Source organism: Ochotona princeps, chromosome 27, assembly GCF_030435755.1.
Source record: "Ochotona princeps isolate mOchPri1 chromosome 27, mOchPri1.hap1, whole genome shotgun sequence".
Classification (NCBI taxonomy): Eukaryota; Metazoa; Chordata; class Mammalia; order Lagomorpha; family Ochotonidae; genus Ochotona; species Ochotona princeps.
In genome coordinates, this window is record NC_080858.1 from 24,536,596 (window position 1) to 24,551,684 (window position 15,089).

The 15,089-nt window shown below is 46.5% G+C and overlaps 1 protein-coding gene across 3 annotated transcripts in view; it reads left to right on the forward strand.

Moving 5' to 3' along the window:
• Positions 1 to 15,089, forward strand: part of LRRK2 (leucine rich repeat kinase 2) — a 111,814-nt gene that overhangs the window by 70,902 nt on the left and 25,823 nt on the right. For all 3 annotated transcript variants that reach the window (XR_009244294.1, XM_058655654.1, XM_058655655.1), the window contains exons 31-39: positions 996 to 1,214; positions 3,686 to 3,887; positions 4,818 to 4,906; positions 8,804 to 8,991; positions 9,736 to 9,890; positions 11,112 to 11,258; positions 11,339 to 11,530; positions 12,162 to 12,308; positions 14,704 to 14,804. Coding sequence is in view for 2 of the 3 variants with exons in the window: in XM_058655654.1 (XP_058511637.1) it covers positions 996 to 1,214; positions 3,686 to 3,887; positions 4,818 to 4,906; positions 8,804 to 8,991; positions 9,736 to 9,890; positions 11,112 to 11,258; positions 11,339 to 11,530; positions 12,162 to 12,308; positions 14,704 to 14,804 (1,440 nt within the window). In the remaining variant the exon portion in view is untranslated. The remainder of the gene's footprint in view (positions 1 to 995; positions 1,215 to 3,685; positions 3,888 to 4,817; positions 4,907 to 8,803; positions 8,992 to 9,735; positions 9,891 to 11,111; positions 11,259 to 11,338; positions 11,531 to 12,161; positions 12,309 to 14,703; positions 14,805 to 15,089) is intronic.

The following is a 15,089-nucleotide window of genomic DNA, read 5'->3' on the forward strand; positions in this document are numbered from 1 at the left end:
TCCACAGTCCTCTCACAGCTGCTCCAGGAATTCACTCTTTGTGCGATGTGGGTGGCAGGGACTCAGGCTCGCGAGCCGTCAGTGCTGCATCGAGGGTGTGTATTAGCAGGAGGCTGGATTGGGGCGATGCTGGAGCTAGCACCCGGCACTGAGATGGGCTGGGGTCGTCCCACAGGGCGTTTTAACCGCTGTGCCTAGTGCCTGCCTGGGAACTCCTCCGTTCTTGACTTTGCCGTGGGTATATTGCGTGAGCAGATATTGCAGTAACAATGAAACTGTATTAGTGGCTTTCATTCCTTTCATTTAGACTCCAAATTGAATGAGTTCAGAGTGGATTCTGGAAATCAAATTGAGAGATAAGGAAGAGAAAACATAAACCACATTATGGAACTCTGATACCGTTTGGGATTTATTGCATGCTTGTTTTCTTGAGAGAGACACACACACTGCTTTTTGAAGCATGACAGTAAAAGGGAGGGAAAGCTGCTCTACCAGTTACATGAGCCCCTGCAAGAACTGGGTTAAGAAGCAGCTTAAAGTGATTTTCAGAGCCTCACTGGCACATTTATTCTGAAGAGCAAGGACGTATCCTTCTCTCCTCCTCTGCCGCACTCATCCTGTGCTGGGCAGTTCACAAATGGACACATTTTGCTCTTGTCAAGAGGCCAGCACAGGGACAGCCCTTCTTACTGACGTCTCGTGGCTGGGGGCATCAGCCTGCAGCTGGGAAGGCAGGCCAGGGAGTGGGTCTGTCCCCAGCCTGATCAGGAACTCCTCCCAGACCACACTCCCTCCTGCGCTGCCAGCCTTGTGCCTTCACGAGGGCCTGCTGGTTCTGGAAGTTTCGGCCTCTCAGTGCTGTAGCCTCGGGGCCTTCACCGGCTCAGGGTCTCTTCAGGCAGAGTGGCAGCAGCCCTCCTCAGTGGTCCTTAGGCTTCCCAGAAGGTGCGCGCCAGCAGAAGCGGAAGAATCTCTGATGTGTCGTGTTCCCGCAGGCGCGTGCGTCGTCTTCCCCGGTGATCCTCGTGGGCACACATTTGGATGTTTCTGACGAGAAGCAGCGCAAGGCCTGCATTGGCAAAATCACCAAGGAGCTCCTGAATAAGCGAGGATTCCCTGCTATCCGGGACTACCACTTCGTCAACGCCACCGAGGAATCCGACGCTCTGGCCAAACTCCGGAAGACCATCGTCAACGAGAGCCTGAACTTTAAGGTCGAGGGGGTGCCGCCCTGTGGGCTGGTGTGTGGACGTGGCCCGTCAGTCCCGCCTGTGTGCAGCTTAGGGAGCTCAGGGTGGGGACACATCTGTGGGCCTGCTCAGGGTTGCTGTATGATTCATGTACTTCATAGAAAGAACCTCATACATAGTGGGGATCTTGAGGGACCAGGAGAATAATGCTGAGGACAGCAAGAGTCTGTGCCTGATGTCCCTTCTTCACACTTCCGGCCTGGTGTCCGTTCTCCACACTTCCGGCCTGGTGTCCCTTCTCCACACTTCCGGCCTGATGTCCCTTCTCCACACTTCCCTCATAAGACAGGAGTGAACGCGGAGGCCTTGGACTCGTGTCTCCTCTGCGCGCCGGCTGGTACCTCGCTCTGCCCTTTTCTCACCTTTCTGTCTTATGCCCGTCTTGGTCTGTGTTGCCCCTGCATGTCTCCTTGTCACTGTCATGCTGGTGGTAATTCCCCCCTCAACACTGTGAGACAGCTCTCTCATTGAGCAGTCAGGATCATTCATTTGGTTTACAGTAGTGTCTACCATGCTTGATACAAACTGGGTTTTTCACTATAGGACTTAAGTTTTGAATTTCCAGAGTTCTCTCCTGTTCAACAGGATATCATCCAGTTCATCTCCGTATCAGGTGGTTTTTCTTAGGCGTATAGCTGTATCATCTGTTATTGGAATATTTTCTTAGCTTTTTATCACTTGCTGTCAGAATTTACAACATACTTTTTTTTCTAAAAATCTATGAGAAGATGATTGTATTTTGAAAAAGCCTGAATTTAGTTAAAGCCACATCTATAGATAGGATGATCATCTAGCTATATTAACCCTGTTATTGTCTGAAAGCAAGCTAGCACCATCAGCAGGTAGGCCAGTCTTCCCCCCAGCGCTTTGAACGAATGGCTCTCCATACAGAATAATTCAAGGCTTTGCGAACTGGCGTTGTCCTTTAAGGAGAGGTGTGACTCGCTCATCTGTGCACCCTGCCAGCATGTTGGCTGAAAACTCCAGCACATGCTGAGGGGCAGGAAGTCTTACCCTTGCCCCGGACCCGAGAGCCTGCTGCAGCACGAACATTCTTTCTTGAGTTGCTTTACCTTACACGCCACCAGCCAATCTACGTCTCCTCTCTGCTTGGGTTTTTCATCTTTGGCTTGACTGAGCTAGTCTAAAAGCAAGTTGTTGTCCTGTTCCTTTTGGTCTGGGATACTCCATTAGCAAAGGGTGATCCTTTGTGGCCCGGCAACCTACCCTGTGCCTTGCTCTGTGCTTGGTTTGTGTTCAGTAGGACCTGGCGTATGCAGGTTTCCTTCCTTGAATTAAAACATACAAGTTTCAACCTGAAGTTACATTTCATGTCAGTTTACAAATAATGGGGAGAAGGATTATGCAAAGTAGAGGTTAGTAGAATTCCACTTAATTTTCTGTGATGAAGAATGCACAAAATCAATCTTTGAAATGATGCTTTTCAGGTAAATGTGGCCGTAATGTTGATGGCTACTGCAATCAGGGTTGTAGGTAAAACTAGAAAGACTAAGTTACATTTTTATGTTTGGGATGGATAAAATATGTTTGCTTCCACTTGAAATAAGTTTGAAAATGTAAATACAAATTTTGACAAATGTGGTCAGAGAAAAACCATGTTGGTTTTCGTGGGTTCAGAAGTGGGGAGAGTTTGCCATCTGCTGGCTCGGGCAGGCATTGCGGCAACTGTGGTTAACATCAGATTTTCAAGAACAAATGATTTGGAGGCTAGCTGACATCTTGAGGCCCTCTTGAACTCTTCCGGATGTACCTCTCGGAGAGCGAAGGTTCTAGCTGTAGGGTCTGATGATCTTCCCTTTTGGTCAGTCCCTGGGCTGTTCGTGATTGGGCGTTTCCCTCAGCGCAGGGCCCCGAAGAAGACAGCCTACGTGGGCGGACTTCGTGTCTGCAGGCCTCTGGGGCCGCTTGGCATTCCACCCTGCGGCCTTCGGCAGATGGCAGCCACAAAATGCAGTGTGTAACCTTCAGATGTTTTTGTTTGCTAACTAGTATCTGAGAGTTAATGCAATACTTACTGCTTTCTTGTGCTAATTTGTCTATTGCATATTACGTTTAATGATTTAGGAATTCAAAAATCCTTCTTTTGGCCTTAGTGGTATGTGCTGGTGTCCGCCATGAACTATCCCAGAGGCCTAGGTCAGAATTTCCTTTGTATTTTGTCTGATAGGTTCCTCTCCCCCCTCCAAATTGTCGTGTTTGTCCGTATTTTTTTTTTTTTTTAGTTTGAATTTCATCTTCTTTATTTTTGGTCTTGCAATTTAATTAGGTTCACATCACATTCTGAACTGATCCAAAAATACACTTCTGGATGACGCACACAGCTCTCTACACACAGCTCGCGCTGAATTCACCAGCTGCCTGACGCATACATAATTAAAATAGATTTTTACAACTTGTCATTTGTAATTTAATAGATCCGAGATCAGCCTGTTGTTGGGCAGCTCATTCCAGATTGCTACGTCGAACTTGAGAAAATCATTTTATCCGAACGTAAAAATGTGCCAAGCGAATTTCCTGTAATTGACCGGAAGCGATTATTAAAGCTGGTGAAAGAGAGTCAGCTGCAGTTGGACGAAAATGAGCTTCCTCACGCCATCCACTTCCTCAACGAATCAGGTCTGTGGGTCGGTTTGGCTCCTGTTTTTTTGTTTTCAAATCCTGGCTAAGTTATAATAACAACCTACTTGTATACATAAATGTACTTAAACATTTAAGAGAATATGAGGAACTTTAATAGGCTACTTTTTTAAAAATTATTATTCTCTCTGAAAGATGATCATTTCCTAAGGACAGAAGTTGAGGAATTGTCTAAGGACCAAGTAGTGGACGTGGTTGCTGAGCAGGAGTCGAGCATTATGGTTTCTAGAGCTGTGTGTTAGGTCTCACAGCCTCTGAGTGGTTTAGAGTGTGTCTATCTGTAGCTATTTGTCTACTGCGTGGAGAATTGCCCCTGGGCTGGCTGCGTCTGCAGGGATTCACCTGCTTCCCCTGCGACCCTAGAGGACAGATTCCCACCTGAAGTCACCGAGGGTTGTGTCCCTGTGAGTGCTACCTGGCTGGAAATGTGGGCGCCTGTTTGTACTGTGAGAGTGTGTGTCTGGGAAACAGCCTAAATCCCAGTACTCTGATGAGCGCCAGCGTTTGACGTGGATGAAAAGCTGTCCCCTTTTCTCATTGTTCTCAGGTAGAGGGGCTGTGTGCCTTAGCTGTGTTTACATATAGTATGTCTTATGCTTGGACGTGTAGAAGCCATAAGGAGAATGCTGAGTCTATCCATTTATTCATGCGTGTTCTCCCATGCGTGGCAGTGTCTAAGCTGTGCTTACCTCTGATGATGTATGTGGTTCAAAAGGCTTCTTTTCAGTATGGAGGCTTTAGGGCTTGAGAACAAGGCTGCATGGGTTCTAGTCCCAGCTTGACTACCAGCTATTTGGAAGTCCCCTCATTGGGAAGATAAGGAGGTTGACCTCTGTTTTGTCTGAAGTTCTGTGGCATTTGCGCCTGCTGCGTGCCATGTCTTATCATTGAAGGGATTTTTCTCTCCAGGTGTCCTCCTTCATTTCCAAGACCCAGCACTGCAGTTGAGTGACTTGTATTTTGTGGAACCCAAATGGCTCTGCAAAGTCATGGCACAGGTAGGTGGCTGGCATGTTCCTGATGTGGGAGCTGTGATTGCAGAGCGAGCACTTGGTGCCCGGGGCCTGGGACCTTTGAGAGCACGTACTGGATTGTGTGGACAGCAGGCGGGATTGGAAGTTGTGGAGGGCAGCCTGTGGCAGGAGCTTAGGGAAGAGCTTCCTGAAGAGGTCATCTTTGGCTCACTGTCAGGCCTGTGTTGTCAAGTCACAAGCAGAGGCTGCTGCAGTTCTACCCTCTGCTGCTCTTCTCAGTGCTGAAGTTTGTCAGTGCCTTGTTGGGTAAAGGCATCCTGAGAATCCTTGGGCAAATGCATGTAAGAGGATGGGGTTCCAGAACCTGTGCAGCCTCCATCTAGTTAACACAGAGAGACATTTGACTGTCTCATTCAAGGATTAAAATGTGATTTTTTTCATCTCTTAAGTGGTAACAGCCAGTGCATCAGCATGGTTAAGACCTCATGCTCTAGGGAGTTCAGCTTGACCTGTTTCTGAAGACTACAACTGCTTCCTGGCCTTCTGGTGTGGCTTCATGCTTTTGATGGCTTTGTTTCTTTATCTGTGTCTTCTCTGTTGCTTTTCCGGTTCACTACAAGTGAGCAGTAAACTAATCTAATTTTATATTTGACCTATTTTGTAAAGTAAGCTGCAATGTTTTATGAAATGAAAATTAAATCTTGAAAACAAAAAAATCCTAGTGTGATTTTGGAAAGAGTGTCAGTAATGGGTGCAGATAAAAAATATGTCTGAGCAGGCCCAAGGGAGTTCCACAGCAGCTGCTGGTGTCTTGGCTGCCACACCCTGGCTGTCAGAAAGGCACCAAGCTTGTGGCCCAGGGGATGCGGTGCCCCAGAACAGAGATGTTTCATGGCTGTGAAGCATTTCAAGCTGCATGCATATGAGTATTATTAGGGTGAGCATGTCTATGATGATAGAATAAGGAAGACATTTTTGTCAAAATCATCTTTTTTAAACAGAAACAGATCCCTGCTGTGACCACAATGGAATTCCTTCAGATCATGTGGAGTAATTAAGTTGAAAATAAAGTTTCTTCTCATTAGTGTATCATGCTAATGTAAGTCAAAATTAAGTCAAGGATTTGGATAGCTCAAAGTTGTTTTGAAAGACAGACTTAAAATATCAAGAGAAATAACATTTTATGTTTCTCATGAGCTTAAAAATAAACACAGTCATTTTAATTTATGCTGTTAAGTGTCATTTTCCACCCAGCTTTGTAGGAAATGAGAATTCTAGCCAAAGGAGAACAAGAGCCACTTGTCCGATACCGGCCAAAATGAACAGGCTCTGCCCCTCTGGGAGTGAGGAAGCTGGGCTGGGAGCTCTAGTGCCCCACCCACTCTCCCCATATCTGCCCTGAGCTGCGAGGTCTGTAACTTATTAGAGAAAGTTGGGTAAGAGAGATAGGAAAAGGGCTTACTGAACTAAGTGGAGCATGAACAAACTTGCATTAAGAAACAAAATATATGGAACAGACAGAGGAATTTGGGACCTTCTCTTTCCTTGAGTGAGGGTGTAAGCCAGCCATTCAAGTTACCAGGCAAAGGGCTAAGGAACCTTTTGAAGGTAATAGGATCAAGATAGTATTGCAGGTGTAATTGCAACAAAATAAGATGCCCCACAACTTGAGGACTTAAGGATGGCAATAGTTTATTATTTCTTACCACTCTCTGGGTTGAGTAGACTCCGCAGGCTGCTTCTGTGCTGTGAGGGTTTGGGCCCAGGCAGTTTTCTTGGCCTTCATTTATTGAGCTGGGCTGGAAGACCTGGAAGTCTGTCCTTTGTTGATGGGTATTGGTGCCCCTCTGGTGGCTAGTTTGGACTTCAGGTAATTAGGTGAAGTGCAAGTGGACAGTCATCTTGAAGTATATGGCCAGAGCTGACAAAACGTCCATTCTGCTAGATCCTCTCAGTGACCAGAGGTGCCTGCAGGCCAGCTCAGCTTCAAGGGGGAGGAGGGGGGATTCTTGGAGGCCGCTGTCGACAGTGGTAGCATCCTATGTAGGTCGGGCAGGAACAATTCAGCACAGATTGAACATGTCTGAGTACAGTACATTAGAATAACAGGTAGAAATGGCCAACATTCAAGGTGTGCCTATACACTTTTCAAAGATTTTTTATTTACTTCTCATAGCAGGGAGATGAGGAAATTGATGGGCAGAGGCATTAAATAATTTATCCAAGCTACATTTTCAAGAAGAGTTAGTGAATTGACTTGAGTGCCTATGAAGTAGGGTAAAATGCCCCGAATCTCCTTTCCTCAGAATCCATTCATCCTACAATATTCTTTCAGCACATGCCACGTTCTACATGTTGTGGTGCTGGACTGTGGCAGTGGGCAGAACAAAGTTCGTTCCCTTGAGGGAGTAGCCTCCAAATGTGGGGAAATGACTAAAGTTGCTGGTCTGGAGAACAATAAAGAAAATGTGTAGCTGGAGACAGGAAGTGAATTGTCAGAGAAGGTCTTAGTACTTAACACCCAAACTGCCAATGACACTGCTCACCTCTGAAGGTGCTTATGCCAACTGCGTCTTCCGTAGAGTCCGCAGTGTGGGAGGAGTCCTAGACCATGATTTTCATTAATTAATGGCCAGTTATGCTTTTTCATCTCATTTGATGGAGAGGGAGACTGTGCCTTGAAGATCTCTGTGGGAGGTGTTCCAGCTGGTGTGGTGTTCTTCAGGTGGCAGCCCAGGCCCAGTCCACGAGTCAGATTCCACCTGGGTGTCCCACAGTGAGGGACAAGAACCCAGCCATCTGCTGTCCTCCTTCCTCTAGCCCCTTTTTCCCCCAGCTCCTCTTCCTTTTGCCCCCTCCTCCACTCCCCCTCTTCCTTATTTGTTTATTTAGAAGGCAGTTATTGGAGGGATGGAGAGATCTTCCCTCTGCTGGTGCCCTCCAAATGGCTGCCCCAGCCAGGAACTCCACCAGGTCTCCTGTGTGAGTGTGGCTGGCAGGTCCCATGAGTTTGGACCATCTTCTGCTGCCTTCCCAGGTAAGGAGTTGGCTCCGCAGGGGCGCAGCCAACCCTACAACTGGTAGTCATGGGGGATGCAGTGGCAAAGGCAGGGGCTGACCCCACTGCAGCGCAGCAGTGGCTCTGGAATGTAGTCATGTGACTTTGAGTCTGAAGTGCTGTGACAGTGGCCCAAGCTCATACTGTGGACTGTGTTAGAACTGTCCAGGTGCCTTTGTGCAACAATGGATTCCTAGTCCTCAGCCCACTCTTCTTACTGACCCAAAGTGTGGGAGCCGAATCCAGCAAGGTGCAGACTTACTGGCTGTTCCACTTTGTCTCCAGGGCCCTGCGCAGAAACCCTGCCTAGTAGGTAGCCCTGGAGGATTCTCTGTGCAAACCTGTAGCAGCAACAGAACTGTTACAGATGAGGCCACAGTACAAGTGCAGCGTGTTGAGCTGACCTGTGACTCGGAGCCAGGGAAGTCCTGAGCTTCAGAGGAATCTGAAATCCTGCCCTAATTTAAAAAAATTGGGAAGGGGTGGATGTCCTGCTTGGCTTCTAGTCCTATAGGGCTACTAGGTCCCATGCTGATTGTTATTCTGATTACCTGCACTGGACCAAAGGTGATGTGCATTGTGTCAGTGGATGCGTGATGGTTTGAACATTTGCTAAGCACTGACAAGGAGCAGTGGACTGTGAATCATGGAAACTGCACTCCATGGCTTCACTTCCACATTGTGGCCTTGGATAACAGATGCGGTTTGCTCCTGCACAGTATTCGGTAAGGAAACCTGACTGGTTTAGTGTTGTTTAGTGTCAAGACCTTCTTTAAAAATTTACCAAATCATGTCACTTCAAATTTGAAATGTTTCACTAAATGAATGCTAGTGACTGATATTTGTGTTTTCAAATTCTTCAGATTTTGACAGTGAAAGTGGAAGGCTACCCTAAACATCCCAAGGGAATTATTGCACGTAGAGACGTGGAAAAATTTCTTTCGAAGAAAAGGAGATTTCCAAAGAACTACATGACACAGTATGTTAAACTCCTAGAAAAATTCCAGATTGCCTTGCCAATAGGAGAAGAGTATTTGCTGGTTCCAAGCAGGTAAGGTGCACCTCACCATTGGCACACCGTAAACATTAACGATACACTGTATAGTTTTAACAGTCAGGTATAATTGGTTTCTAACAGATCTATTATTCTTTTTTGCTTAAAGTGGCGTGTTTGTCAGTTCGAAGACATAGAAAATGGCTTCTTAATTATATAATAGTTGGTTTATTATTGCTTCAGTTACTTAAGGGTAAATGCCAAAGGTGATTGTGTGTGTGTGTGTGTGTGTGTGTGTGCGTCTGTGCTCACACAGTGCTTAGAGTGTTGCTGTATTGGATAAGGTCAACGGGGTTTGAGATGATGCATGCCAGCACAGTGGTATTCTAGATTATACTCCTGTGTTGTAGATGTTTTCCTCAAAGCTTTATGAGCAGCTTGGAAAGATGATTACGTGATCTGGTATTGAAAGGTGAGAATTACATTGATGGGTGGCAGCCCCTCATTCTGAATCCAGATACTATTTTCTAAAACAATTTTTTAAAGTTTTATGAAATACCACTGTTTGTATATGTATAGAACAAAAATTATGATAATTTGTTTGGATACAAAGTTGTGCATCTATTTTGAAAATCGATCCGTTGAGTGTTTGACACGGGAAGAATGCAGGGTGAAGGCTCGTCCAGAGCGTGTGGGCATGCCTGCAGTGGTCACCTGCCTGGACTTCTAGCCGTGAGGCGCCTGGGTCACATGGCTGGCTGCTTTTGCGGCTTCCTCAAGGTAGTGTCCTCTCCCCTCTAGTCTGTCTGACCACCGGCCAGTCATCGAGCTTCCGCACTGTGAGAACTCCGAGATCATCATCCGACTCTATGAAATGCCTTATTTCCCAATGGGATTTTGGTCAAGGTTAATCAATCGATTGCTTGAGATTTCACCTTACATGCTTTCAGGAAGAGGTATGTATTTAGAGGACAATATTTAGGAAAAGTAGGGACGACGCGTATCGAAACGACTGTGCCTGTTTCCCTAGTTTGCTTCTTTGGAAGGTTGCTGGACTGAGGGAGAGGAGCTCCCAGTAGCCGAGCGTGGCAGTGCAGAGGAATTCAGACTTCTCTGATTTGTCAGGAACAGCTTTCCTCGGGCCCACATGACATGTTTCAGGCACATCCCAAACAACATTAACGTCTTGTAAACAGTGATTTTAATAGGTGGGGTAGTTGGAGTCCCTGGTTTACACATACACATCCCATTACACAATCATTATAGAAAACAACAACAACAAACACAGAAATAAACTGGTCCCTGCATAGTCAGGGAGTTTTACTTAGATAACGTAACAGATTCTGGCCACAAGTGTAGAAACTGATTTCTCAGTTCTGTGTTACTATCCTTAAGTGATTCACAGAAAACGAACAAAAAAATTTATGAAGTGAGCTCTCTTTCTCTCTCTTTTTTAAAAGATACATCTTAGTGCACCAAAGGGAAAATTCCATTTTTGTAAGTGAAAATCAGCTTTAGGGAAATAGTATTGGTTTCTGAAATACGCTTTATATTGCTGAGAATGCATTCACATATAGGTAGTTACTAAAAGCTGAGGAACTTTTGGTTTTAGTGTGATTATCAAAACATCTTTTTTAAAAATGATGGGATAAATTGATGCAGTAGAGTGGGTTAAGCTGCCACTGGTAGCATGAGTATCCCACAGGGAGTACCAGTTTGAGTCCTGGCTTGGTTGCTCTGCTTCCAGCCCAGCTCCCTCTTAATGCACTTGAGCAGGTAGTGGGTGATGGCTCAAGTCCTTAGGCTCTTACTACGAACATGGGACAACCAGATGCAGCTGCTGCCTCCTGGCAGTGCTGGACAACCCCTGGCTTTTGTGGGTATTTGAGGAATGAGCTGCTCTCTCTTTCTCTCTGTGCATGTCTCTTCCTTGGAGACATGTCTCTACCTTTCAAATCAATACATTAAAAAATATTAGCTTGTTTGTACTCCCTTATTAAGCATGTTAAACTATCAGCACAAAGCAGAAATATTACCTGTGGCATTCTACAGTGCATTTGTAAAATAAGGGGATGGATAGTGGATACAGATGAGGATTGATGCCATTGAAAAGTTGAGAGGCTGCTGTGGTGTGTGCAGTCCTCACTGAGCCCCACATTCGTGTGACCCCATTTCAGAGCGAGCACTCCGCCCCAACAGGATGTACTGGCGCCAGGGTATCTACTTGAACTGGTCTCCGGAAGCTTACTGCCTCGTGGGAGCCGAAGTCGTGGATTCTCACCCAGAGAGCTTCTTACAGATCACAGTGCCTTCATGTAGGAAAGGTACGACCAGAAACAGGGGCTTGGCCGCTTTGGGGCAGGGTGAGGGCAGACCGGAGGCTGACCTCTTTGCACCTACCCAGGCTGCATTCTTTTGGGCCAAGTTGTGGACCACATCGATTCTCTCATGGAAGAATGGTTTCCTGGGTTGCTGGAGATTGACATTTGTGGTGAAGGAGAAACTCTGTTGAAGAAATGGGCTTTGTATAGCTTCAATGATGGTGAAGAACATCAAAGAATCTTGCTGGATGACTTGATGAAGAAAGCCGAAGAAGGTGTGTTCTGGTACAACTTCCTCATGTCTTAAAGTGAACCTTCGCTGTTTGTGAAGTGACTGCTTGAATTACTGCAAATTTATTCTTTCACTAGAGGGATGGATTTAAAATGACCATGTTTGATTATGATACCACAATTCCAAAAACAGATTGTGCTTGCATTTATTCTTGATGGTATGTTGTGTCCTGTATTCAGAAATCATGGATTCGTGGGTTCAAATGTTGGCTCATGGGGCAGCATGCCCTCTTCAGGAAACGGAAGTTCTAACTCAACAGGGTTGAAGCAGAGTGTGCAGCGAGACCCCCCTGCCATGTGTGCCGGAAGACAGCTGCCTCATGAGTATAGCACAGGTGAAGGACAAGTCACGTCCCTTCCGGATAACAAGTAGTAAAGCGAGAGCTCGGCACTAGTAGATGAGCCTAGGAACAGGTTTTTAGAATTCTAATCGAATAGATACCTGGAGAACTTTTAAGATTTTCTCAATTAATCTAATATTGTTAAGAAAACCGAAGGGAGTGATAAGAAATGACAGGAAATCTGTGATTATGATTTGAAATAGAAAAGAAGAAGCCAAGGTACGCATATTCCTAAAGGATTCTTCTTTTGAAACCATGTATGTATATTTTTCAGGAGACCTCCTGGTAAATCCTGATCAACCCAGACTCACCATCCCCATAGCTCAGATTGCCCCCGACTTGATCCTGGCTGATCTGCCGAGGAACATTATGTTGAACAACGATGAGCTGGAATTCCAGCAGGCGCCAGAGTTCCTCTTAGGTAACTGTTGGTGTTGGTTCGAGAACACAGCTCGTCTCCTCGAAATCTAGAAAATGTACATCATCGTCCTCGAGCTTCACGAATGTTCGGTGTCTTGGTATTGCCATGCAGTGGTTCCTTGGTGTTTTACTTGGACTGCTATTTTTCACAGTAACATCATGTTGCAGATCTAGAATTTGCAATGCTCAGACTAGGATCGAGGTGAGGGTGGGACTACTGTGGAAGTTCATGTGGGTGTGCTGGATGCTGCTGCCAGGCAAGGAGAGGCAGACCGGGGAGGTAGTGGAAGTATACTCAAATGACGATTTTTTTTTGTTTGTTTAGGACAGTGGTCTAAGCATAAAATAACATATGATCACCTAAGATCATTATGAATGCTTTCAAAATAAAAAGACAGGGCCTGGCACAGTGGCTCAATGGCCAAATCCTCACCTTAGCAAGCACCAGGATCCCATTTGGGCTCCAGTTCATGTTCCAGCTGCTCTGCTTCCTGTCCAGCTCCCTGCTTATGGCCTGGAAAAGTAATACATGATGGCCCAAAGCCTTGGGGCCCTGCACCCAAGTGGGAGACCTGGAAGAAAGTCCTGGCTTTGGATTGGTTCTGCTCCAGTTGTTGTGGCCATTTGGGGAATGAGCCAGTGGATGGAAGATACTTCTCTATAAATGTGATCTGCCTATCCAGTAAAAATGAAGACATTTTTGAAAAAAGTATGAGGACAGATGCTTCCCGTTTAGAAGCAACAAATTTTAACATTCTGCATTTCCTTGTAGACTGCTTGGTTCATTAGTCTCCTGCATCTCGCGACACCTCCAGACACCATGTTAGAACCTATTGTACAAATAGGTTTGATCATGTGTCATATAGCAGAGTGACCACTGTGGGGTTGATTGTGGTCAGCTTCTTGGACCTCTATGTGTGTCAGTCCTCAGGGCCTCAGTCCATTCCTCAGATGTTGGGAAGATGGTACGGCAAACCCTGAAGGTCACAGTCTGTCCCCAAAGCTGTCTAGTCCAGTTTATGTAGAGCAATTCTTCACCCTGATTGTTTGTCACTGTCATCATGGGAGTTAGAAGAAAGAAAATCCCAATGGCCACTAACTTGTGTATAGTCTGAGCCTGCACGGGATTTTAAAAAAAGATTTATTTTCTTATTTTAAGGGGATATTAATGAACACACAGACACAGGAGGTGGGGGTAGGGGACCTTTGCTGGTTCATGTCCCAAATGGATGCAATAGCCTGGGCTGGGCCAAGCCCAAGTCAGGTGCCCAAAACACTTTCTCAGTCTCCTGCATGGGTGCTGTGAGCTGGAGTACTTAGGCCATTTCTTGCAGCTTTCTCAGACACATTGGCAAGGAGTTGGGATAGAAGGCTAATAGCCAAAACTCGAATCACTGCTCTGATAGGATATGCCAGTGTTGCAGGTGGCAGCTTAGTGTGCTCTGCCACAATGCTCACATTTGTTTTTTTTCTTTTTTGAAAGAGTTTTTCTACTAGATTATAAACATGTTGAAAGGTTTTTTTTTCTTTTTTTTGATAAGTGAATAGGTCGATATACAGACAAAAGGGGAAAGATCTTCTGTCCACTAATTTGTTTTCCAGGTGCCATAGTGGTTGGGGCTGGGCTTGGGCAGTTCCCTGCACATCTCCTGTGTGGCTGACAGACATACGGTCACTCGATTCATCACTTGCTGCCTTCCAGGATGAGTGTTAGCAGAATGCTGGGGTCTTGGGCTGGTGCTTGGACCCAGACACTGGGACAGGGAGTATGAACATCCCAGGCGCCTGAACCCGGGCACCGTGATGAGCCTTGTGAACATGCTAGGTAGTGTCTGAGCTGCTGCGCCAAACACCTGCATGTCGCTTGGTGTTTAAAACGCTACTGAGATACACTGAGCAGCCAGGCCAGGAGGCAAGCTTCTGCTCCTGAACAAACAGAATGAACAAGACAATGAGAAGAAAACTAGAAATGGAATTCATGGCCACAGTACGAGCGTGGCTTTCGCTTGGTAGGCATTTGGGGATCATTAGTTTCTGTGCAGGAAAGCTGCCTTACATTGGAATCAGGGGGACTTGTTTTACAGGAGAAAATGAGTTACAGGTAATGAACCCAGGGGGTCCCCGTGTCGACGCAGAGTGGAAGAGGTGGCTGTGGCAGTGGGAGGAGGTCTAGACTTCGTTGGGCCCAGAGGGTGGACATCAGTTGTTTGCAGGTCTCTGGAGTGAGTTACGTCATCTTCAACTTTGAGTGACATAGAAGACTGTCAGTTGTATGTATCAGCTTTCTGGGATGTGGAAGGAGTGTGGCCTTCACAGCGGATGGAAAGGTTCCAGCGGGCTCCACTCACTGCGCCCTCTGCTGGGCCTGCCTCGCCTCACAGCTCTGTCTCCTCTAGGCGATGGCAGTTTCGGATCCGTGTACCGGGCTGCGTACGAGGGAGAAGAGGTGGCGGTGAAGATTTTCAACAAGCACACGTCGCTCCGGCTGCTGAGACAGGTGCGTGCCCCGAGGACAGACTGCCCTCAGCCCAGGCCGTGCAGTCGGGAACACGCAAACTTGCGGCGCGCCTGAGTTTCTTTAGGAAGCTGGCTTTGTCGTCTCTATGTGCTGCGGGGTGCTTAGTCTTGTTTTGCTTCTCTTGTTGGACAGTGAAGAAACGACAGTGCCGAGAGCGCCTGTCACTGTGAGCCTTATGTGTGACGTGAAGGGTGTGCGGAGCCACCAGCTCCCTCTTGGCAGGATCACTTGCCAGCAGCCAGGGCACACCCCACAGTGTCAGAA